The 24,110-nt window shown below is 36.1% G+C and overlaps 1 protein-coding gene across 1 annotated transcript in view; it reads left to right on the top strand.

Moving 5' to 3' along the window:
• Prp16 (ATP-dependent RNA helicase l(1)G0007) overlaps window positions 1-24,110 on the top strand; it is a 261,425-nt gene that overhangs the window by 31,074 nt on the left and 206,241 nt on the right. The window contains exon 3 of the mRNA XM_090397330.1: window positions 5,117-5,275. Coding sequence (XP_090253456.1) covers window positions 5,117-5,275 — 159 coding nt within the window. The remainder of the gene's footprint in view (window positions 1-5,116; window positions 5,276-24,110) is intronic.

Here is a 24,110-nt window from a genome sequence, read left to right as displayed (position 1 = left end):
AGATTGGCTGTCTGATAGGTATCAGCGAGTTGTCTATGGAGGAGCGATATCCCAGAAGAGGAAAGTTACTAGTGTTGTACCTCAAGGATCTGTTTTGGGTCTGTTGCTGTTTAATTTGTATGTAAATGATATGTGGAGAGGTCTGAATGGTGATATGCAGTTGTTTGCAGATGATGCAAAGTTGGGGAGAGCTATCAGGAGTAAAGCAGATGCTGTAGCTTTTCAAGAGGACTTGAATACACTGGCTGAATGGGTAGATGTGGGGATGTCAATTCAATGTTTCAAAGTGTAAGGTTTTGAAATTTGGGAAGCAGAGATGGCACGTAAAGTACACAATTGGTGGAATATCTTGGAAGAGGTAGAGGAGATGAGCGATCTGGGAGTAATTATAGACAAGGACCTAAAATTTCGGGGACATGTTAGTAAAATTGTGAAGACAACACAGTGGATAATGGGAGAACACTGACTTGTAGAAGTAAGAATGCTATGGTTCCTTTGTATAAGGCTTTGATCAGGCCACATGGATTACTGTGCACAGATCTGGTCACCTGGTTTTCAAAAAGATGAAGATGCATTGGAAAAAGTTCAGAGGCAATTGACTAAGGTGGTTTCTGGTCTCTGGAATGTAGAGTATGAAGACAGATTGACAAAATGCAATTTGCCGAAATTGGTGGATAGAGGGGGGGGGGGATATGATTGAGACATATAAGCTGTTAAGAGGTTATTACCAGATTAATGTCGGGGAGGTTTTACACAGAATGGGTGAAGATAGCAGGAGAACAAGAGGTCATCCCTGGAAGCTGTATAAGGAGGGTGTGAGCAAGGGAATGAGGAGCAGGTTTTTTGCATGGAGAGTGGTGAGTGATTGGAATACATTGTGCGAGAGTGTGGTGAGCGCAGAGACAGCGAATATATTTAAGGCGCAGTGTGATAAACTGTGTGTATAACAGTGGACCTCCCATAATGAGTCTTTGACTCCATGGAGGTTTTTATAATAATAATAATAATAAATGTTGTGGGTTTCAGTGTTGGCTGTGTGTGAAGTCTTATAATATGTTTTTTTTTTTTTTTAATCACTCTGTCTCACCTTTTGAAAAAATCATGGATTGGATACTGGTTGGAAATTTAACAGAGCAGGGAATGAAGACCCTCCTTCCATGGGTAATTTCTGTCACATGGTAACAACAAGTATCAGGACCTGGAGAATGGAAACAGTGGCCAGATTATGAAAAGGAGTAAAAGTTTTGGAGATCTTCCTACTTGACACAAGCCAAATATATAAAGTTGTGAATTGCTGAAAGGAGGGTGTTCCAGTCGAGATGAAACTTGTATGAGGTTATTATTTGAATCTTAACCAGTTTACCTGGAAGGAAGACTGGTTAAGAAGAGATCCAAAGTGTTGGGTTAGTGGGCAGGATTGTCAAGTATTCTGATTGGTAGACACAATTTGCTTTAAGTCATTGCTAATAGTAAATATCTCTTTCAGCTTGGTCAGTGGAATTGGAAAATGGGAGCCAGTTGAAGTTGTGGATATTAAGCTTCAAGGATAAGAATTCAAAGAAGTCAGAATTATTTTCAGAATTGGGAGCAATAGAAACAGCAGATGAATGATATACATAATGAAGCAAAGAAATCTTAAGCTACAGAAAGCCATAAAGAGGAGATTCAAGATCAGGCATCCTCTGACAAGGAATATGGAATCACGCAAAAGTACATTGGATCTCTACTACCCTTGTGGCATGAGGAATCATACGGAATATAGTTTGGATAGTTGAAGATAGACTGTGGTGTTGTGGCAGTAGTTTGAAATTCAATCCCAAACAGGAGATCAATTTTGGTGCATGTCATTTAATATTTATGCCACATTTAAGTGAAGTGAATGTTGAAAAGAGGTTTTTTAAATTTTTTTTTTTTGGCTTTTTTGTGGGAGGTTTGTTTTTTATTTTAACCTCAGTGGAACGCTTTCAATTTAAATTTATTATCATGAGATGTTTAAGAGGTGAAGAGAAAAGAGCAAGGGAACATGTAGTGGATAGAGATGGATTCTTAGACTTGTTTCCATGTAGACATTATCTTGTCTCTATGCCATAAATATGGCCTTATATGTGCCCCCCCCCCTCTCAGTACCACTCCATGAATGCCAGGTTGAGTTCTATATGCTATTTGGCGACCAGGAATCTATGGAACTGCTTTGCTGCTGTTCTCTTGAAGATGGGGAAGCTTTGGATCTCCACATTGTTTGGCATGCACTTGAAGAGTATCAGTCACACTGTTAGAAGGTGGATCCCCCTTCTCTGGGGATTAAACATAACATTGGCTACTTCATGCCTCCAGTAAACAAGGTGGTGTTTCAATCCCACTGACAAAGGAGGTATCATTTGTCAGTGGGATTGCTCGTTGCCTCAGTTTTCATAAAATTGAGGCAATAAGACAATTCTGGCTTACCTGAAATTCTAGTTATTGGATCTGCTTTAGGAGAACAATGATTGATGACTTATACACACTGCAACTGTAGAATTTATTTTTGTATATATTTTGTATGTGTATCTTTCTGGTATAGTCCATTTCAGTGTTTTCTTATACAAGGGTTGTATTTGAACATTTGATTGGCTCTACTCACAGCTTTCATATGCATGTTATAGTTCACCACAGTTAAAGGCTCTATCCTTTCTATTTTTGGTTCTGTTTAGTCATTATCACAGTTTTCTCATATGAAATAATTGATGAAATAATTTTTACCAGTCATCTTGCCACATTAACAGAAGTGATTGGCCTTTTCTCATGAATTTGGTTCTCCTTTTTTTGCAGCTGACTTCATCGATTGAGGTGTCCCTTTCCCTACACATATGATAAGTTCCACAAATGTAAGTTTTCTCCTTCAGAAAGTTTAAAGGCAACTGTAGTTTAGTAATTGCCCATATAGATGCATCTAAACCTTCTGAAGAAGAAAACATTTGTGGAATTTTTTGCTGTTTCTTTTACAGGCATTTTTTGGCATGCTTCATAACTCCAGACATAATCAAAGCATGATTCTGCAATCATACATGCTTTAATTCCATGTTGTCTAGTTTATCAGGTTAATAAATCATGAGTGTAAACCACCGTTCCACTTCAGTGTATCCTCAAGACTCGAGTGATAGGTGTTCTTCTGGAATGTTTGTTGTTTTGAATTTCTGCACTAAATAATTAATCACAGACCTTATTTTATAGATTATGTTGGTGTTGCCTTCCAGAATGGCTAAATTATCATTGGAAAGCTCTGAAGAAGGACGAAATGATTTAATGACATTGTTTGTTTGAAGATTGGTGACTAAAGCATTGGAACAAAACTCCAATACTTTAGTCGTCCAACTTCTCAAACCTGCCTTTTGGTCACTTCTGGTTAATGTTACCAGTTCAAGAAAACTGGTATATATCTTCACATCACTAGTTTCTAATGGTTAACTCAACAACGTGGACTTATAGGCTGATTTGATTGCAAGAACTGCTCAACATGATGATTTGATTCAGATACCACCATATCCATTAGCTCACTAGTCAAAAATATTTCAAGTCATTCAAACATGTCAGAAGAACGTACTACTTTTAGTCTGGTATCACCATCTAAAGGCATATATGAGGAGCATACCCAAAAATAACCAAAATTATTTTTAAAAAAAAGATTAAAGTTTATAATACTATATTTTAGTCTTCTTTAAAGTACTCTCCATGTGAGTTAATGCACTTTTCCCAACATTTTTTGAGAACTGCTGGAAACATTACTGGAACTGTTCAACTGGAATACTGTTTATGGCCTCCAGCAACTTTTCTTTCACTTTGTCCCCATCAATGAATTGCTGTCCTCTCTTGCTTTTCTTTATCTGTGGGAATAAAAAAAAGTCACATGGAGAGAGAGATCGGGTGAGTAGGGAGGATGGGGAGCATCTGTCATGTTGTTTTTCGTCAAGAACTGTTGGACAGACAAGGCTGCATGGGCTGGGCATTGTCATGGTACAGTAATCTCTGCTACCCCACATTTCTGGCTGTTTTTGTCGTATACCATCACATTCACATGATTTTTTTTTTTTTTTTGATCCTTTGAGCAAACAAATCATAAATTTAGCAGATACATATTTCATTTCCAAATCTTCTGCTAAAATTTGCTAGCACAAATTTCATGACAAATTTGTCTCTTCAGAAACTTGCTCAATGGTCTTTCAATGATCTTCATTAATTGCTTGGCAAACCTTTTCAATGTTTTCATCATTTCTGCTTGTCGAAGGTTGGCCAGATCATGGTTGCTCTTCAACAGACACATCTCCTTTTTTGAAATGGGAAAACTACTTGTAGACCTGTGTTTTACCTAAAGCATCATCTTTAAAGTTCTTGTCAAAGCATAACATTAGTTTCATCTGCAGTTTTACCCAAAAGAAAACAAATTTTATGCACACTCCCTGTTCCTTGTGGTCAGCCATCACAAAATCACCAACCTTGCTTGTTAGCTCTAACAAAAAATGCAGCCAGAACAATGAACCAGTTCACACAGGATGATGCCACTTTCCAGACTGGTGCAGAAAACTGCACACTCACAATGCCTAGCAACATCATCCATAACTAGAAAATGTGTGCACGCCATGTTCAGATTCCAGTTATTTTTGGGTACCCCCCCCTCTCGTAATTTGTCTGAATATGAGTTTCTACCCACCTATATCCAAATAGAAGTAGAGCCTATCTGGAATGTTGCTATCACTTTCAGATGAATCTTCATTACTCAGATCTTCACCAAAAATATCCACTTCACTTGAGTTCTTCACCCTGCTATAAAGAATAATCTAACGATGTCTATATTACAATGAACTGAAGCAAGTCTCTTACTGCCAGAAGAGACTACTGCTATAATGAGGTAGTCAATTCTATCTATAAAGCCTATTTGAACCTAGGTCTTTTCAAGTGAAGGGCACTAATCTCTGTAGCTGTTAATGACAGCTACAGAGATTAGTAAATTTATGGCATTTTTTTTTGACATAAGTGTAAATTTCTGGTAACACTTCTTTTCATGATAAAGTAGGTATACAGTTCTCACTTGATGTTATGTGTTATTTCAACATAATTACATTATTGCTAAATTTGACTATAGACAGAGATAAAGGATCTAAAAAATATAAGGATCATTACAAAGAGAGGGAAGCATCACATCACTCAAGCAGGCATTCAAGCACAAGATCATTTCATTGGAACTGGGATGAATCCCCTCGCCCAAGAGATGAACCTCCTTCTCCTGACATCAGAGTGAAAGGTAAACAGAAGTTTACTTTTTTTTTTTTTTTAATTATTTTGAAATAGATGAAACTAAAAATGATGACTATATAAAAATTTAAACAAATATTTATAGTATTACAATTATAGGTTTAGTAGAAATTTTAGTAATTTTTAAGTATTGCAGTCAAATAGGATAAATAGACCATATTGTTTAATAAAACAAAATGAAATGTGCTTATTGTGAAACTCTTTCTGATGGTATTGGCATACCACAACATTCCTGTTAACTTTTCAGCTGAAACCCTGGTATTGTGATGTATTAAAATTATTTTGATGACACACAAAAATCAGAAAATAGCCATGTTGATGAAATTCTTTTAAAATATTGGCTGGCCAAAAAAGTTCAATTGGTTTTAGGTTAAAATTAAAACATTTGTAAAACAGAACAAAAACATATTATTCAGAAAAATAAGCACCTTCACAGTCAATGGAAGTTTATAAATACCACTCCTTTAAAACTTCTGATTTTAAACTGAAAAAATAATTTTTAGCCTCCTGATTTCAAAACTGTCAGTTGTGCATATAATTGTGTAGCAGTACGAAAAGGTAATAATTGGTGAGTAAGATGTCTAGGGAATATGAGAGTGGGGTAAAAATTTTCCAGCTGAAGTTGCAGAGCTTGTCCTGAGTTACTGGAATTATATGAAGCTTTGTATTGTACTGTTGAAACACAGTACCTTTGCAGTTAACAAGTGCAGACTGATGTTTGAATAATCCACCATGAAGATGCAGTTTTACCAAGTAGACATCCCTATGGTCAGAAATTTAGATAAAAAAAAAATCAAAAATTCTAAAGCAGTATAGGTTTTACTATTTTGATTTAGAATTTACTTATGAATAAATAAATAATCTTTCAAACACCAAATGATCAGTTAGTTACCTACCCAAGCTGCATAACTTTTAATTAAACTTCCAATTAAAGAAATACTATGTTGTGACATATTTTTTTAATTTACTGTTCTAAAAGAACAGTATCAATTTATACCAGCTGTCCATCATTGAGTCTCTGTCAAATTAGAAACTTGTTCACACCAGCTGCACCAAGTACTTTCCCCTTCCCTTAAGCTTGACTAATGCAAACCAATTCATCAATTGTGTTCTCTCCCTCTTTATTACTGGGGTTGACTGGTTGCTGAAAGTTTTTAAGGTTAGTGTTAATGATACAGACATATTTAGTTTATTATTATTATGATGTGATGCTTCCAAGGACACGTTGTGGGAGGTACTCCACTCCATCTACAATACTTAATTCTCCATGTACACAACAGCACTATCCACCATTTCCACACAATATCATGTTCCACCTACCAACAATATATTGGTCTGTAAATTGCATGTGTTCTCTTGGATGATTTGCCTGCATGCAAGATGAAAAACCATAGTTTCAAGAAGGAAAAAAAATCCTGCTACCTCCGAATGAGATCAGCTAACTTACCTACAGTTGAAAAAAACTCACATAAAGATTCCTTTCATCACAACACGATTCAAACTTGGTCTTTTCCTGATTGAAGGGTGCAATGTCCTGTCATTCTTCCCGTCATTCCAATTTTCAAAACTTCCATCAGTGGGGTTTGGATAATATCAACTTCAATGCTAGGAAACACAGCTCTGCATTATTTCTCACAAAAAAGAGAAACCCTGTTCTTTCAATCCTTGACAATACTCCATCTTTAATTGAAATAAGATTCACTTTCTCAGAATAACTGTAACCTTAAATCTCTCTTTGCACAAGCATATTACTGAAATTGCCTCCTCTGCATTCAAAAAATTAGGTATTCTCATTTGCTTGATGTGTTACTTTAACTCCAAACAGCTCCTAACCCTACACAAATCACATATTTGCCTGACCATTCAATACTGCTCTCATTTCTGGAATTGTGAGGTGCCCCTAAGAGTTTCCTGAAAATACTGGATTCTATGCAGAAAAGAACATCTGTGCAAAATAACACCTTTTGCACAGGTGTTCAGTCTCCACAACTTGCATTTTCTATAAATACATCTATGGCTGCTGTTCATCAAAATTGGCATCAGTAATTCCTTTACCCTCTCACAGTTCATCTCCAAACCCACAGAACGAATTTCTTCTCTTCTACCAAGGAATACAAGGGATACAGCTTTCAAGTCAAATGTGAATAAGTTCCTTATTGCCCATCCACAGTACTAGCTTTATTAACCTTTTGTGGATGTGTTCCCATTAAAAAGGAAAAAAAAAAATCTTCCAGTTGTGCTATGGAAGCTCTTACAAACATTTCAGATAAGCATAATTTTTTCAAAATTTAAATGTCAATTCTTGATTTTCATTTTTATAAATTCATACATCTCTGGTCTCTTCCTACTTATACATCTCCCATTATTATTTGCATTTGTGCCATTTTGTGCTCTTTGTTTTGTGTGTGTTTTGATATGGTTCCTTTGTGTTCAGTTGTCAGTATACACTTTCTTGCTATTTTCATTGTTCTCTTTTGTTTGATTTCTTTTATTTATGCATGGTTCCAGCAATTGTTTTGTTGTTAATGTATAATTTACTACAGTTTACGTTGATCCTCACACTCAATTTTTTTGAAGAAAATCTTTTTTCCCTCAATCTATTATAGCAAACCATGTGCTATAACAAACTGTTTATTTGTAGGAGTTCACTATAGTTGGCATCTACTGTATTTCCTTTTTTGTATACAGAATATGATAGCTCATCTCCAGTTATCTGAAATTCTGCTTTCTGAACCTGACTTCTGAATTACAGAGTGTAGCTATTGTCTACAGATCATCTCTTCAAATTAGAATGATGTTACCTGTAACTGGGATACATAGTTGAAATTCAAAGCAGCAGCAAAATAAAACATGATTGAACGGGAAAGGAACATGATTTCCTCAAAAGGTAAAAAGTAAAAGATCCACATAAAAAGAGAAACTGGTTCATAACAAGCCTGTGGAATAGTGTAGAATGTAAAGTGCAAAGAGGAATTTTAAAATAAGAATACAATAGCACTTAGCAGATGCTCCTTTAGCAGCATTCTTCAACAGACAGTTTGCCAAATTTCATGAAGAAAGGACTCACACCCAAATCTGTGTGGATGGTTGAGAGACATGTTAACCACAAAGAGATCCATAACTCCTTTCAGAAAACTATGAATATCTGTTTGAAGAAGTAGTACTACAGAAATTTATGACTCCTTGAACATTACTACCTTTCCTGCTCATATTGACGATGGGCATGATAGATTCAGTATTACTACAGCCTATAAAGAATGCCAAACAAGGAAATCCCTAGTACCATATGTGCTAGGAACAGTACTACAAGGCCTGGGATTTTATTTTTCCCATTCTCTCTCTCTCTCTCTCTCTGGGTCAAATACCAGGCCCATCGTCAATATGAGCAGGAAAGGTAGTAATGTTCAAGGAGTCATAAATTTCTGTAGTACTACTTCTTCAAACAGATATTCATAGTTTTCTGAAAGGAGTTATGGATCTCTTTGTGGTTAACATGTCTCTCAACCATCCACACAGATTTGGGTGTGAGGAAATTCAGTATTAGCCAGCTAAATACTATCCTCATTCCAAAATCTAACAAAGATCATACCTTAATCAACAACTGGAGGCTAATCTAATACCAACTAAAGATCCTTTTTCACATTAACAACAATAACAGGCTCACAATAGGAATGAGGTACAAAAGCGCACAGATATGGAGTTCCTGGCCGCGCAGTAGAGTTTAATCTTTTCCTACTACACGATATATTCTGTCTGATGAATACTCTCAGTGGATATTACTTGAGCATTTGACTATGCCAAGCTCTTTCTGTTCTGCATCCTCCAGCAGATTGAGGCGAGCAAAAGACTATTATCAAAAGAGCCTATACCAATACAATTACGTGCCTCCTAGTCAGAGTTCCTATTACACATGATTAAAATTCAAAAAGGAGTCAAGCAAGGTTGTCCTCTTAGTCTCTTGCTCTTTACATTGGTTCTAGAATCTTTTTTTTTTTTTAACAGGAAGTTGACAGTTTGTATGGTGTGTGAGCAATAATGATTCAGTATACATCTTTTTTGGTATTTTGGAAAAGTTCAGCAGTCAGTGGACTAACTGCCAGCAATGTTGATGAGATGAAATTAAAAATTTTTGGAAGATGGGATCTTGAGACATTCCCTTTGGACTAATCCTCAAGAGAGAACCTCACCATGCTTGAAATTCACTTTTCAATGTCTGATTGTTCAAGAAGTTTTATTATAAAAAAAAAATTCGAAACTTAGAAGACTGGAAAATGTGGCCACTTTCCTTTTCTTCTAAAGCCAGTGAACTTAAAATCATAATCTTCTCTGCTCAGGTGTACATAATTAACATTTGCAAATATCACAGAAACTGAGGAAACAATTATATTGTAGTTTTTTTGGTCCAGCTGATATAAAGAAGTTAAAAAGGAATTTCTTCAACTATGAAAGAAGCATGGATGCTTATCCAGTATAAAAATTGTGATGTTTCAGCAGTATAGAGTCAAAAACCTATAAAATATTACAGACCAATCACACATTGGCAGACTTCTCCAGTACAACCTAGGGTTTCATCTTCTACTGTTTGGAATAAACATTCTATTCTGTTCAATGATACTGGCATTCTATGATGTATAGAATACCGATATCATTCTGGTACCTGTAATGATATTCTATACATAAGTAACAGCAGAATCTGATAAATGGAAATGTTTATTCATGAATTTCCACAACTTGCACTCTGAACTTCTACATCTGGGCACTAACATTGACACTCACTCTATTTATAAGCTTAATGAAGTTCCAGGGATAGCCTTGTAGGAGAGACCCTACTTGAAGAATTGAGCATGGACAGCTTCCAGAAATGCCATCATGTAGAGGTACCTTATCAGTTGTCCAATCTGTGACAACTGCTCTCTTACCCTGCATATTTGGAACAGGCTATGTAATATGTTGGGCACTACCATCCACCAGTTAGCAGTGAATTAAAATGAGTTAAAATATGGAAAGAATTTAATGATTAAAATATCATTTATGGAAGGTTAGAAAAAAAACATGGATTTAAAAACCAGTAATATGATGTACAAATGCTTAACAATATTGTATTATGGAAATTCAGTTGTTCAATCCATTCATTTTTATATTTAAAAGCAGCATTTTAGGAAATAGCAAATTTTGGTGAGGTGATGCAGATCACCAGTGTTATATAGAGATAAAATTCTGTCTATTCTTATTATGAGAGGTTTCTTTCACTTTTCCATCCTTTTAGTTCACTGTGGTCTTATGTTAGCTTCAGACGACTGAGGAGCAATCCCAGGCAGCGAAGGCAAACTCAAAGTAGTTAACTTAGATAAAGCTAACCACTTAGATACTAGTCGTCATTGAATTTTGTTTCCTATTGGTCTTTTGATTGTTTAGTGAAGGCTACATGATGATATAAGGGAGGCAAGGCATTTTTCTTTATCTGTTCTATTATTTTTCTTTCCCCCCCTCCTAACTGTCAGGGTCTTTTGAATCCATATACTATTCATTGTTATGCTGAACAACCTGCTCACTTTTTCACCTTAATAAAAGTTGAAATTGGTCTGGATAGTGACTGTCTCATAACAATATACACATCCTAAAGGAGATGTGCTGTGCATTATGGAATACTAGGACAATTGGATGGGAAGTCATTTATTTCTCTATACAAGTAGTCTGTTGTGAAGTTACTTTATGTGAATTATAAATGTGTTGCAGCTCCATCATCTGATCAGTACATCATTTAGTTCGATGATCAACATTCTTCCATCCTTTCTTGTTGATATTCTGTGATAAGTATTTGTAATTGATTTTCATTCATTTATTGATTATGATTGCACTAATTGGTTTGATTGTATCATGGAGACTGTGGACTCCTAAATTGTTGTCTAAGAAAGTGTTAAGGATGTGGTTTAGTTCAGTGGTTAGGGCATCGTCATCTGAGCAGATTAATTTTGCCCTGTTATATAGTGTTTTAATAATCCCATAATAACCTCAAAAAATGTGACCTAACTTCTTGTTATAGACCAGCCACTTCCCCTAGACCTACCTGGTGTATACCAGATCCTGTGCAGCTGTAAATTGTCCTACTTTGGCCAAACAGGCAGGACAGTGAATATCAGGATTTCAGAACACAAAGACTGCATCTGGTTTCACCAGTACAGCCACTCTGGGCTTGCAGAGCATGCCGTAGATACCCGCCATAGAATTTGTTGGAAGAAAACTAAAATAATACACCACAGCAAGTTCAAGTACGAAAGGTTATTCATGGAATCATCAGTGGCTCTAAAAAACGTTCCAAACCTCAACAAATTTGGGTGCATGAGACTGCCTCAAATTTGTGAGACTTGCATCTTAAGAACTTCAGCAAAGACAGCCCAATTAGCCCACTAGGGGGCACCATTAGGACTTTAGGAACAAGATTAGTTTCTTGCTTTCTTCCTCATTTGCTTTTGTTAGTGCCTGCGTGCACATACCATATTTGTATGTTCCTGAAGCTGGCAACGTGACGTTGCTGAAATATTGAAGGTATTCATTAAAGTTTCCTTTAATTAATATCCGTTTTATGCGTTGTAATTTCCTTAAGTTAATTACCAGTTATGTATGACCAACGTATAAGCCTTGCTACAAGAATCGCCTTTTGAGAAACTAATCAGCTCTGCTGTTTTCAAAATCAGTCTCAGTCAGATAGATATCAAACTCCAAAACATCATTCGTTTTTCCCATTGTGATCAACACTATTGACTATTACTAACCAGCAGCATTCTTAAATAGTTGCATAGAACATGTGATCAAGTATTTTGCATATATACTGTGTAAATGATGTGTACATACATCTGCATAATGGTTTCTAATTCAGTGGCTGGTCTGGTATTGTGTATAATTTAATTTGTCTCTCTCTTCTAATTTTATGTTGGAGTGTTTTTCTGATAATTCCACACATATTATTAAATCTTTCTATTTTTTTGACGAACATCTGCTTTCCTGGAGACTCGCTGGAAAGCTTTGAAGAAAACATTAATCGATTCATGAAGGCATGTAGTAAAGTTGTTTGCAAGGATAGAAAAATCTTTCTTTCTTGCTGGACTCAAGAAGTTAAATAAAAAGTAGTCCTGAAAAAGAGCAAGCAAAGCATATCATATTGAAAGTTCCTAGCAAGTAGATGTCTGAAAGAATAGAGAAAAATTTAGGAAAGCTAAGTTATGTGTGAAAGGAAATTTTTGGTAAAAATTTAGAAAATAAATATTGCAAAGATGAAATAACATTCTGAGAGGCTACTGAAAAAGCTCAAAAATGGAGGAAAGAGTACATAAGGGAAAGAATACATAACATCCAAAAGTTGATCAAGGAAATTGGAGATGATGCCATAAGAAATGAAGATAAATATATTCTGTATGTCTGGAGAAATTATTTTGAATATTTGTTAAATTAGAAAGTACTCAAGAGAAATTGCTTGAGATGGGAAAAACTCAGTTACTCAAAATGTAGAAAAGTAACTATATTATATTTATATATATATTATAATATAATCTTATTATTATTATAAGAGAAATCTCCAGGGAGGCAGGGACTCATGGAGGGAGGCCACGTGCCACACCCACCAGCTATCATACTTGTTCTTGAATTCATTCACACTGCTTGCACACACAACATGCAATGGCAATCCATTCCACTTGCACACCACTCTGTTGTAGAAAAATCTAGATCTCATCCCCTCTTAGCAGTATTCATTCTTAGCTTCCAAGGATGCCCTCTTGTACTTTCTCCACCCTCCAAGAAATGAAAATTCCATCAACTGAAATCCTATATGACCCTTTCAGAAGTTTGTAAGTCTCAATCATATCACCCCTCTTTCACCTGTTTACTAATGTCTGCAGTCTACAAATTCTCAAGGTGTCTTCATAATCAGTATTCCATAATCCTGATATCATTTTTAACACTCTTTTGCACTCTCTCTCCTCAAATGTATCAGAATCACAATGGAAACCAGGAGACCAGACCTGCGCACAGTAGGCCTAGCAAGGTCTTATGAAGGCCTTGTAAATAGGCAAAATAACATCCTTGTATGTCAAAGTTCATTTCAGCATTGCAATTATCTTTTGAGTTGTATTTGCAGTCTTTGCTACATGGCCCCTGGACTTCAACTTCCTGTCTGCTAAAACTTCAAGATCCATAGCCTGATCAGTTTCTTCTAGTATAATCTCATCAATATAATATGACATTGGATATCTAATCATGCCAAAGTGCATGAATTTACATTTACTGACATTGAACTGATCCATTTTCCCCATGCCCATAATTCCAGCTTATTAAAATCATTCTGCAAGTACTGCATATCAGCTCATTCCTGATTATCCTACATCTCTTTACATCATCAGCAAATAGTTGTATGTGGCTTCTCAAATCCTTCCCAATATCATTAATGTACAGATTGAAAAACAGTGGACCAAGGACTGATCCTTGTGGTACACAACTGGTTACTTTAAATTTTGCAGACTCACATCTCCCATATACCACTTTGGGATATTTGTCATTCAGCCATTCTCTTATCCATGCTAATATTTTATAATCCAAATCCATATTCTCCAACATTGATACAACAATCTTCCCTGGTGTATTCTGCCAAAAGACTTAGTGAAATCCATCCCACTTGTCTATCTCAATGGTAACATTATTATAGAATATGAGCAAGTAGCTAAAACATGACCTTTCCTTAATAAACCCATGCTGTTCATTGCAAAGTAGAGATTCTCTGTCAACCCATTCTGAATGCAAGCCCTAACCGACTTTTCCAAAATCTTCACCACCACGCCTGAGATACTGATTGGTTGATAAGTTGGATACATCGGACTTTGCACCACTCTTTCGCAATTGGGATTACCATATATTCTTGCCACTCCTGTGGAATCTTCTCTGTTCTGAGAATCAAATTATATAGCATGGTTAAAGGAATAACCAATTCAGCTGTGAACACTCTTTGAGCACCTCTGCCGATATCCCATCAGCTCCTGTTGCTGAATTCTTATTCAATTTGCAGCAGCTCTAATACCTCCTCCTCTTCTTCAATCAGTGAAGCGATAGCAGTAAACTCAATGTTGCATACACCAGGTTAATAGGTTTTTAGCAAATTGAGCACTCATTAATTGAACAACCTGTTCAGTATCTGTCACCCTCACACCATCAGTATTCAGTAGAGTTATTTTTCCATGTTCATTTTTTCTTTTACTTGCAGCATATCGATAAAATTTTTTGGGGTTATCTTTAGCTTGCAGAGCCAGTTTTTTTCATACTCAGACTTAGCTTTCTGTACAACACTTGTGACTCTTCTGTCCTGCTGATTATAATTTTCATAACAGATATCATCCTTATGCACATGGTATTCCATCCACATAATCCTTTTCTTACAAATCTCTTGCTTGATAAGATTACACATCCATTTGACTCCTATCCTATTTATTCTTCGAACTCTCGAGACACATTCTGATATCACATCATTTAAGTATTCTTTAAATGCTTCCCATGCACTGTCTATATTCTTCCCATCTAGCAACCGATTCCATTCGACTGAACTCGGTATACTCCTCAGTTGATCATAATTTCCTGCTTTGTAGTTCAGCATGTAACCTTTTCTGAATGGAACATTCAAAAACTTAGCTGCTTCCCAAGTGAGTACTGCATGATCACTGTCACCAACCAGAGGCAGAAGATTTATATCTTTAACTGAAACATCCTTTGACACTATAATCAGATCTAACACTCTTTGACCACAAGGTTCTTCTGTCACATTCTGCTTGCGAAAGTTGTCTTGCAACAGCTCGATAAATTCAGTTTTTATTCTTCTCATGAGATTTTACTGCTAAACAATCAGTGCTTGGATGATTAAAGTCCCCCATTATGATTAATCTTTTCATGCTCACTGTCACCAACATCATCTTTATTTGGTAATACATTTTTTCATCACTAGCAATGGATCCACCAGGTCTGTAACAACACCCCACTATATTTGATCTTGTTAGATTCCACCTCATGCCAGGTGGCTTCAAACTCACTGCCATATGAAAAACTGTTAGTGTTGAGATCTACAATCATAGATCTCAACACTAACTGGATTGAAGTCATCTGACATCATTAGCAGCACACTCCCGCCTCTCCTATCCTGTCTATCCTTCCTAAAAATGCTGTAACCTTTACACTCGATACCAGTTAGTATGTCTGATTGTGATAGCCAGGTCTCACTAATACCTACAATCTGATGTCCCAACATATTGACCAAGGCAACATACTCTACCCCTTTGTTTCTGATACTCTTAGCATTCGTGTATAGACCTAATAAGGTATTTGCATGTTCTTTTGTATGCCCTCTAGTCTGTGTGACACATTGGACATGTGCAGATCTCTGTTCTTCTTTAGTTCCTTTTATATGCAGACATCATTGCACGTGTTTGATGGGTTCAAACTGGATGAACACAAAGTTGAAATCATTCTCTCTCCTTGTAATCATTTCCATGATTAGATGATATTTAATCAGAAATCCTCAAATATGTGCATTCTACTGTGGGTGCACAGAAGGCTTAGTCAGAAGGTAAAATTCTGGATGATCGCAGTAGCTGTTATAGTACTCATCTTTAGAAAGGGAAATAAAACAATGTCAGAATTACTGATCAATTTTCTTACTGAGTGCACCATGTAAGATTTATAATTTATAAGTATACTGGAGAAGAGGCTAAGAAAAGTTGTTGAAGAGAAACTTGGGGAAGAATAGAGTGAATTTAGCAAAGTCCACTAAATGGCATTGGCAGGATATATTTTCACTCTAAGACAGATAATTGAGAAATCATGGGAATATAAGATTCTGTAGTTCTGGAAAAGTGATACAACAAAGTGCAAAGAGAAATGCTCTTCAAAATGCTAGTTATGTGGGATAAACATGTAAGCAGACTAGATTTTTGCTTGAAGTCTAGTGAATGACTAATGTGGATTGACAAAGTTAGTTGTAAGTGCCCAGGTAAGTAATTGGGTTTAAGGAGAGGTATGAGAAGTGTTGAGTGAATGATTAGAGATGACATTATATAATATAATAATAATTATATAGAATAATATAATAACCATATAATAATAATAATTATGAAGTCTGCGCGGTTAGCCTAGTGGCTATGCGCTTCGCAACCATATGCTGGGGAAGGAGTGTCCTAGGTTCGATTCCCGTCGGTGACGTGAGGAGCTGAAGGATCCTCCTCAGCCATAGCCAAGTTAGCCAGTCTTGGCGTGGACAGCAGGGTTTTTTCCCCAGTTTATTCTGGGGTTTTTCATCCTGCAAAGCAGGCAAACTGGCCTTGAGAACTCAACACTACAGGCCATAGGATACACTGGGGCATAAGGCTGACCACCTTATCCTGTAAACGGAGTGAGGTCCGATGATCAATGGACCCTTGACACCGCAAGGTAAAAGAGGGTATAAGGAAGATGAGATGATAAGATAATAATAATTATATAGAGCAATATATAGTCTTTATTTAAGTTGTAAATCAGCAATTAGAATTCAGGAAAATATAGAACGATAGTTTAATGTAAAATCAGGTGTAAGACAAGCTATTGTCAGAATCAGATTTTCACTTTATGACAGATAGTTGAGAAATCATGGGATAAATAATGATTTGTATTGTAGTTTCTAGAAAAGCCACACAGCAAAAAGAAAAACTTCAAAATGCTAGTTATTGGGGATGGGACATTATATAGAGCAATATGTAGTCTTTATTTTAGTTATAAGTCAGCAGTTACATTCAGTCAGGATCATATACAGACAGCAGGATTACACTATGAAAGAAAGTGGCATTAGGCCCGATATCAGCATTTGAGATGTCAAACTTAGCTCTTTGCTTTATGTAGATGATGTTGTACTCCTAAACACAACTAGTTCAAGTCTCCAGAATTCTTTAACTAAATTGTATAACAGCTGTAACAAAACTAGGGTGAAAATCAGTAATAAAAAGACCAAAACTATGAAAATAGACAGAAACATTAAACTCACTAACTCATTCTGAATGGAGAGCCTATAGAACAAGTAAAATATTTCAGTTATTTAGACACAGTTTTTAATTAAAATGGTAAGTTGAATCTAGAAATGGACAACATAATAAGCACAGCTGCTATGGTGTGTAGCCCACTGAATAAATTTATGGTATAAGAGAGAAATTACACCAAACTAGTAGTATACTGTGTTCAAACCAGTTTTAAGATATGAATCTGAGAATTGGGTTAGAAATAAAGATCAAAAATCACAGATATGAGGGTTCTGGGAAAAATTAGGGAAGTGAACAGATGGTATCCATGGCAGAATCATATTAAAAATGAAGATATTAGAAAGGAACTTGAGATTTTTAGCATTCAAGAATATGTAAGCAGAACTAATCTAAGTGGTATGGCCACTTAAATAGAATGGGTGAGGAAAGTTAGCAAAACAAGTATTTGATGCCAAGATGGCAGGAAAGAGACCCGGAGGAAGACCAAGGTCTAGGTGGATTGATTCAATCAAAGTGCCTTAGGAGCAAAAAATGTTAGATATGATAATATTGGAGTGCTGACAAGTAATAGACTAATTTGGAGGATAATTGTGGATAGGAGATTAATAATAATGTAAACTTAATCACATAGGGCTGCCATAGTAGCCAGAGCACCCCTTGAGGGTGCATATTGAGAATATGTACCCTCAAGGATATGTACGCTCTCCAGCCAAAGGTTGCGGGCTCGAATCCTGCCATGGGCATGGATGTTTGCGATTGTCCTTGGAAATACTAGTGGCGGTAGATGGCAATGGGTCAGTTAGTGGATTGAGTGGCAGAGACAGAGTTGTAGAGCAGGTGCCCTCCCTTGATGAGTTTTTGGACTCCCTGGAGGTGTCTCATAATAATATCAAAAAATTGATGATGTCAGCAGTTACAATTAGAGGTGGAGGGAGGTAGTTTGATGTGTGACATGGTGAAGGAAAGTGGCATTAAATTGCTTTTTATCAAAAACAGGAGATGTTCAGCTTATTCTTTCTTTTATGCAGATGATATTATACACCTGAATAAATCCAATACAAGATTATCAGTTCAATAACTGTAAAGAGTTTGGCCTGAAAATCAATAATAAAAAGACAAAAACTATGGAAATAGGCAGCAAAACATCAATTGTTGTCAATGGAGAATCTTTAGAACAAACAAAATATTTCTGTTGTTTATATATTTTATAGAATTTTTAATAAAGAAATTTTATAAAGAAGGAACTTGACATTCTTATCATTCAAGAATATGTGAACCGAGCTGGTCTAAGATGGTATGGTTACTTAAAGAGAATGTGAAAGGAAAGGTTACTAGACAGGTGCTATTTCCAGGAAAAAGAAATTAAACAAAAACTAACTGAATTGACGAAGTTTATATAATATTTTTAAGATCTGATAATGTTGGAATCTTGACAGGTAACAGACTGATTTGGAAGAAAATTGTAGATAGGAAGTTAGTAATGGTGTAATTTTTCATGTAGTACTATCATATCCTGTACATCCCTTGAGGGTATATATCAGGAATTTGATGATGATGATATAATATTTGTAGTAAAGATGGAAATTAACAATAGAATAAGTAAAGCTAGTAAGCAAGGGGCTAGTTGAATAAATTTGTATAGAAAAAAGAGAGATGTTAGTCAAAACACTCAATTAGCAAGCAGTATGTGAGACAATATTCAAATCAATTTGAACTTATGAGTTTGAGGTGGAAATTATTAGAAATTTTCCTGATTAGAAATAAAGCATTTAATCACATACTAGAGACCATAGATATGATAAAAATTAGAGGAGTGAAAACATGGTAGCCATGGTAAGAACTTGACATTGATTAGAAGGAACTTGATATTCTTATCATTCAAGAATGTGTGAGCAGAGCTAGTCTAAGATGGTACGGTTACTTAAAGAGAATGAGAAAGGAAAGGTTACCAGTCAGGTGCTATTTTCAGGAAAAAGAAATTAAACAAAAACTAACTGATTGATGAAGTTACAAGACTGAAATGTAAGCTCTGAAAATATGAGTTCTGACAAATAACAGACTAATTTGAAATTGTGAATAATGTAAACTTAATCAGGTAATAGTGCTACTATTATCCTATACATCATCTTGAAGGATACATATCAGCATTTGATGGTGAAATATCTATTTCATAATTACTATTATTATGGGCAATTCCAGAGAGTCCTTAAACTCATCGAGGTAGGCCCTAAACATCATGTCCACACAACTATTTGACATTCTCATAGTATCTATCATACCTTGCCTTGAACTCACTCACTGTCATAGCACCCACAACCGACTCTGCCAGCTTATTCCACTCGTTTATCATTCTTTAAGTAAAGAACCCAGCTCTAACACCCTTGCTAACCACACTCTTGCCCAGCTTCCATAGATGTCCCCTAGTTCTCCCATCACCAGTCCTAATCTCAAAAATATCCTCTGAATTAATCCTATAGAAACCCTTTAGCAATTTGAATGTCTCAATCATATCTCCCCTTTTCCGCCTATCAACCAATTTCTGCAACCCAGAAGTCTTCAACCTGTTCTCATAAGGTTCATTCCATAGACCTGCTATCATCTTGGTCACTCACCTCTGGATCCTCTCCACCGCCTCCCCATCAAGAAGAAACCTAGGTGACCAAATCTAGGCACAGTAGTCGAGATGAGGTCTTATCAAGTCTCGGTACAGATGAACAATTACTTGCTTGTCTCTGCTCGTCAAAGTATTTTTCAACAACCAAGTGAGTTGATGACCTGATTTAGCCACTTTTGCAATGTGCCCCTAAACTTCATCTCCTTATCCATCAACACTCCCAACTCCCTGGCCTCATCAATCTCCTGGAGTACAGTTCCACTAATGTGGTATACTGTTGCTTATCTTTTCACCCCAAAATGCATAACCTTACATTTGTCACATTAAATTGACATCCATTCTCCTTAGCCCAGAACTCCAATCTATCCAAATCATCCTGCAAGGTTTTGACATCTGCATTCACTATTGCCCTACCCAACTTTGCATCATCAGCGAACAAATGAACTGTCCTCTTAGATCCTTCCCTATATCGTTAATGACCAAATTAAACAGCAGTGGTTCAAGAACAGAGCCCTGGGGCACACCACTTGTCACAAGCCATCTTTTGGACTCTACTCCTGAATAAACTACTCTCTGATATCTCTCCATCAACCACCACCTATCCATCTTATCCAGTTCAGCCGTCACTGTGTTATAAAACTTGAGCAAGTTACTGTGGCATGATCTACCCTTCACAAAGCCATGCTGTCCCCCCCATACAGTATCTCATTTTCATCAATCCATTCCTGTATTTTTCCCTTGACTACTTTCTCCAAGACCTTGAGAAATGCTGATATGCTGATCGGTCGGTAATTTGCAACAATAGTCTTGGATCCTCCTTTATGCAGTGGAATTATTTCCCCCTCTTTCCACACCTTCGGGACTAAACCAGACCTGAGACTCGGATTAGACAACATGGTCAAGGGCACTGATAATTCTTTAGCCACTTCACGTAAGACCCGTGCCGGTATACTGTCCAATCCCACAGATGTATTCACATTAAGGTTCTGTAATAGACTATTCACCTCCACTTCATTCATTACAATTCCCGTATAAACTATTGGTTCATTTATTTCTACAATATCACCACCAGGATGATATACGCTTGCAAAATGCTCGCTCAATAATTTCACTATATCGACTGATTCAGTGACCTCCTTACCATCGGCATTCCTTAAAATCATTCTGCCGTGTACAGTTTTTTTGTTTTTTTTTTGCTTGCAGCATATTGAAAGAACTGTTTGGGATTCTCTTTAGCTTGCATAGCTAGTTTCCTTTCATAATCCGCATTTGCTTTTTTTTACCACACTCGTTACCCTTCTGGCCTGCGCTTTTACCCTTCATGTGCCTGCAGGTCACCTTTCTCTTTAAATTCCCTCCACAGTTGTTTCTTTTTTTGTAGCTCAAGCTTAATGGTGTTATTCATCCATTTAACCCCTGCTTGTTTTACTATGATGGTAGGATAAATCATGATCATCAAATTCCTGATATATATATCAGGAAAAAGTTACATCATCATTACTGAATTCTAATTGACAGTTTTCCTCCAAATTAATCAGTTATCTGTCAAAGTTCCATTATTATTAGATCTTATATTTCTATATTCTAATGCACTTTTTACTGTATCGATCCACCTACATCTTGGTCTTCCTCTGCATCTTTTCCCTACCACCTTGTAAAGAATGTTTGTTTTGCTAATCTTTCATCTCCTATTCTGCTTAGGTGATTGCAGTGGAGTTAAGATTAGCTCTGGTAACACATTCCTGAATGCTAACAATGTCAAGTTCTTTCTTAATATCCTCATTTTTAATATGATACTGCCATTGATGACATCTGTTCACTCCCCCTAATCTTTCTCAGAACTCTCATATCTGTAGTCTCTTGTCTTTGATCAAATGTTTTATTTTTAACATAGCTCTCCTCTCAGAGCCATAAGTTAAAATTGGTTTGAAAACTGTCTTATATACAGTTAATTTAGTGGTTCCACTGATTTTTCTCTTCAGATGACTTCCTATCATATCAGATTTGCTAATTCTGTTGTCTGTTTCCATATTTAATTTTCCATCTTCACTGAAAATTGTGGCTAAACAGCTGAAATGTTTTTCTTGTTCAATAGGATCTAAATTCAGGATGTAGTTGAAGTTTTCAGTGTTTCTGCCTATTTCCATTGCCTTTGTCTTTTTATTGCTGATTTTCATACCAAACATGTTACAACAGATAATCTGGTACAAGTCTGCAAGATTTATTTAGAAGTATAACTTCATCTGCATAAAGTAAACAGTTAAGATCCCCATAACCAATTTTGATATCAGGTTTAATACCACTTTCCTTCATAATGTGATTCATATATAAATAATGAATAACAGTAGAAATAATGTGCATCCTTGTCTCATACCTGATTTAACATTACACCATCTTCCTGTACCTCTTCCAATTCTAACATTGACTTACAGTTGAAATAGAGACTCAGTATTGCTTGATATAATGTCCCATTTACACCATATAACTATAACATTTTGAAGAGCTTTTCTCTTGGCACCTTGTAATATAACTTTTCCAGATCTACAAAATTTAAATACAAATCATTGTTATATTCCCAAGATTTTTCAACTATTTCTCTTAAACTGAAAATTTGATCCTTGAATTCAGCTTGTTCTTCATCAAGCTTCATTTCCAGAATCCTTCTTAGCTGTTTCTCAAGTATATGTGCATAAAATCTTACCAGGAACAATCAGGTGAAATACATCTGTAATTTTCACATTCAGTTTTATTTCCCCTTTTTATAGATGACTACTATGAGGGCTCTACTTTAATCTTCTGGAATTCTACTTTCTGACCAGTCCTTCTGAATTATGCAGTGCAGTAATAAAACTGTAATAAAATAAATAAAACTGTAAAACTTATACTTCCATTTCTTTTAAGATTACACAGTGATCAGCATTCATATTTATGAATTTAGGGACACAAAACACACGTGTTGAAAAGATTATTTTACTGATTAATAATAAAATAATAACTTGACGTTTAGACCCCTGTATTCAGGTCATCATCAGAAGGATACATGTGTATAAGAACCAAGCTACATGCTGTTGCACTCTATACAGGTAAATTACATCTACGTTGTTAACTAATCTTTTTTCTTTGCCTGCCCTCTAGTGATAAAATAAAAAAAAAAAGAAACACTTCACCAAGTCTTCTTGTATTGAGATTTTTTTTCTTGGTTGCTATGAAGGTTGCAGATAGGTCCTCTGCATTCTTGGAATGGTTAGACCATCATTTTTATTCAGATTTGGATCATGTTTGAGCATTTCACATGCTTTCTTGAATTTCTGCTCGAACCAGGTTTTGGTGTGGTGTAGGGACTTGGTACCTTTCCAATCAATTCTTTGGTATGTTTGGAGTGCGTGGTCAGAAAGGCCGGTTTTCCAAAATGGAGGTATTTTATGTGTCATTTGTGTTCATCCTTTCTTATTGGGATGGTTCACCCTGTTTCCCCTATGTATGGTATGTTACATGTGCAGTCTATTTTGTAAACCCCTGGGTGGGCTAGGTGTCTCCTTGGAAGGGGATCCTTGGAAGAACTGAGTAGGTGTCTTAATTTTGTCAGGGGTTTAAAAGTGGTTTTCATGTTGTATTTGTGTAGTGTTCTGTCTATTTTTCTGAAATGCCTCTAACATATGGTATAGCAATAGCATTCTTGGAATCTTTTTTGTTATTAGTGGTATCTCTGTGGAGGATCTTGTGAATGGTTTTTATACTGTATCCATTTTTTATAAAGGTATATTTGATGGTCTCATATTTATGGTTAAGAGCTTGTTCATTCGAACAAATGATTTGAGCTCTGTGTTTAAGGGTGCTTATGACCCCTAGTTTTTGTGTTGGGTGGTGATAAGAAGTTTTGTGTATGTACTGGCCTGTGTGTGTAGGTTTCAGTAAACTGAGAAGGAGAGACATCCTGAAGGAAGACGTGTGACAAGTGTATCTAAGAACAGAAGAGAGTTGTTTTTTTCTATTTCAACGGTAAATTGGATGTGTTTGTATTGTTTGTTCTGGTGGCTAAGGAATGTATCTAGTGCTTTGCGGCCATGGGACCAAATGGCAAAAATATCATCGACGTATCTGAGCCATATTTTGGGCTTTAGGCATGCCGATTCTAGAACTCGTTGCTCAAAGTCTTCCATATAAAAGTTTGC

Source organism: Typopeltis vanoorti, chromosome 9, assembly GCF_054136105.1.
Source record: "Typopeltis vanoorti isolate ZY-2024b chromosome 9, IOZ_Tvanoo_1.0, whole genome shotgun sequence".
Lineage (NCBI taxonomy): Eukaryota > Metazoa > Arthropoda > Arachnida > Uropygi > Thelyphonidae > Typopeltis > Typopeltis vanoorti.
This window is presented reverse-complemented; position numbering and strand designations above follow the sequence as displayed.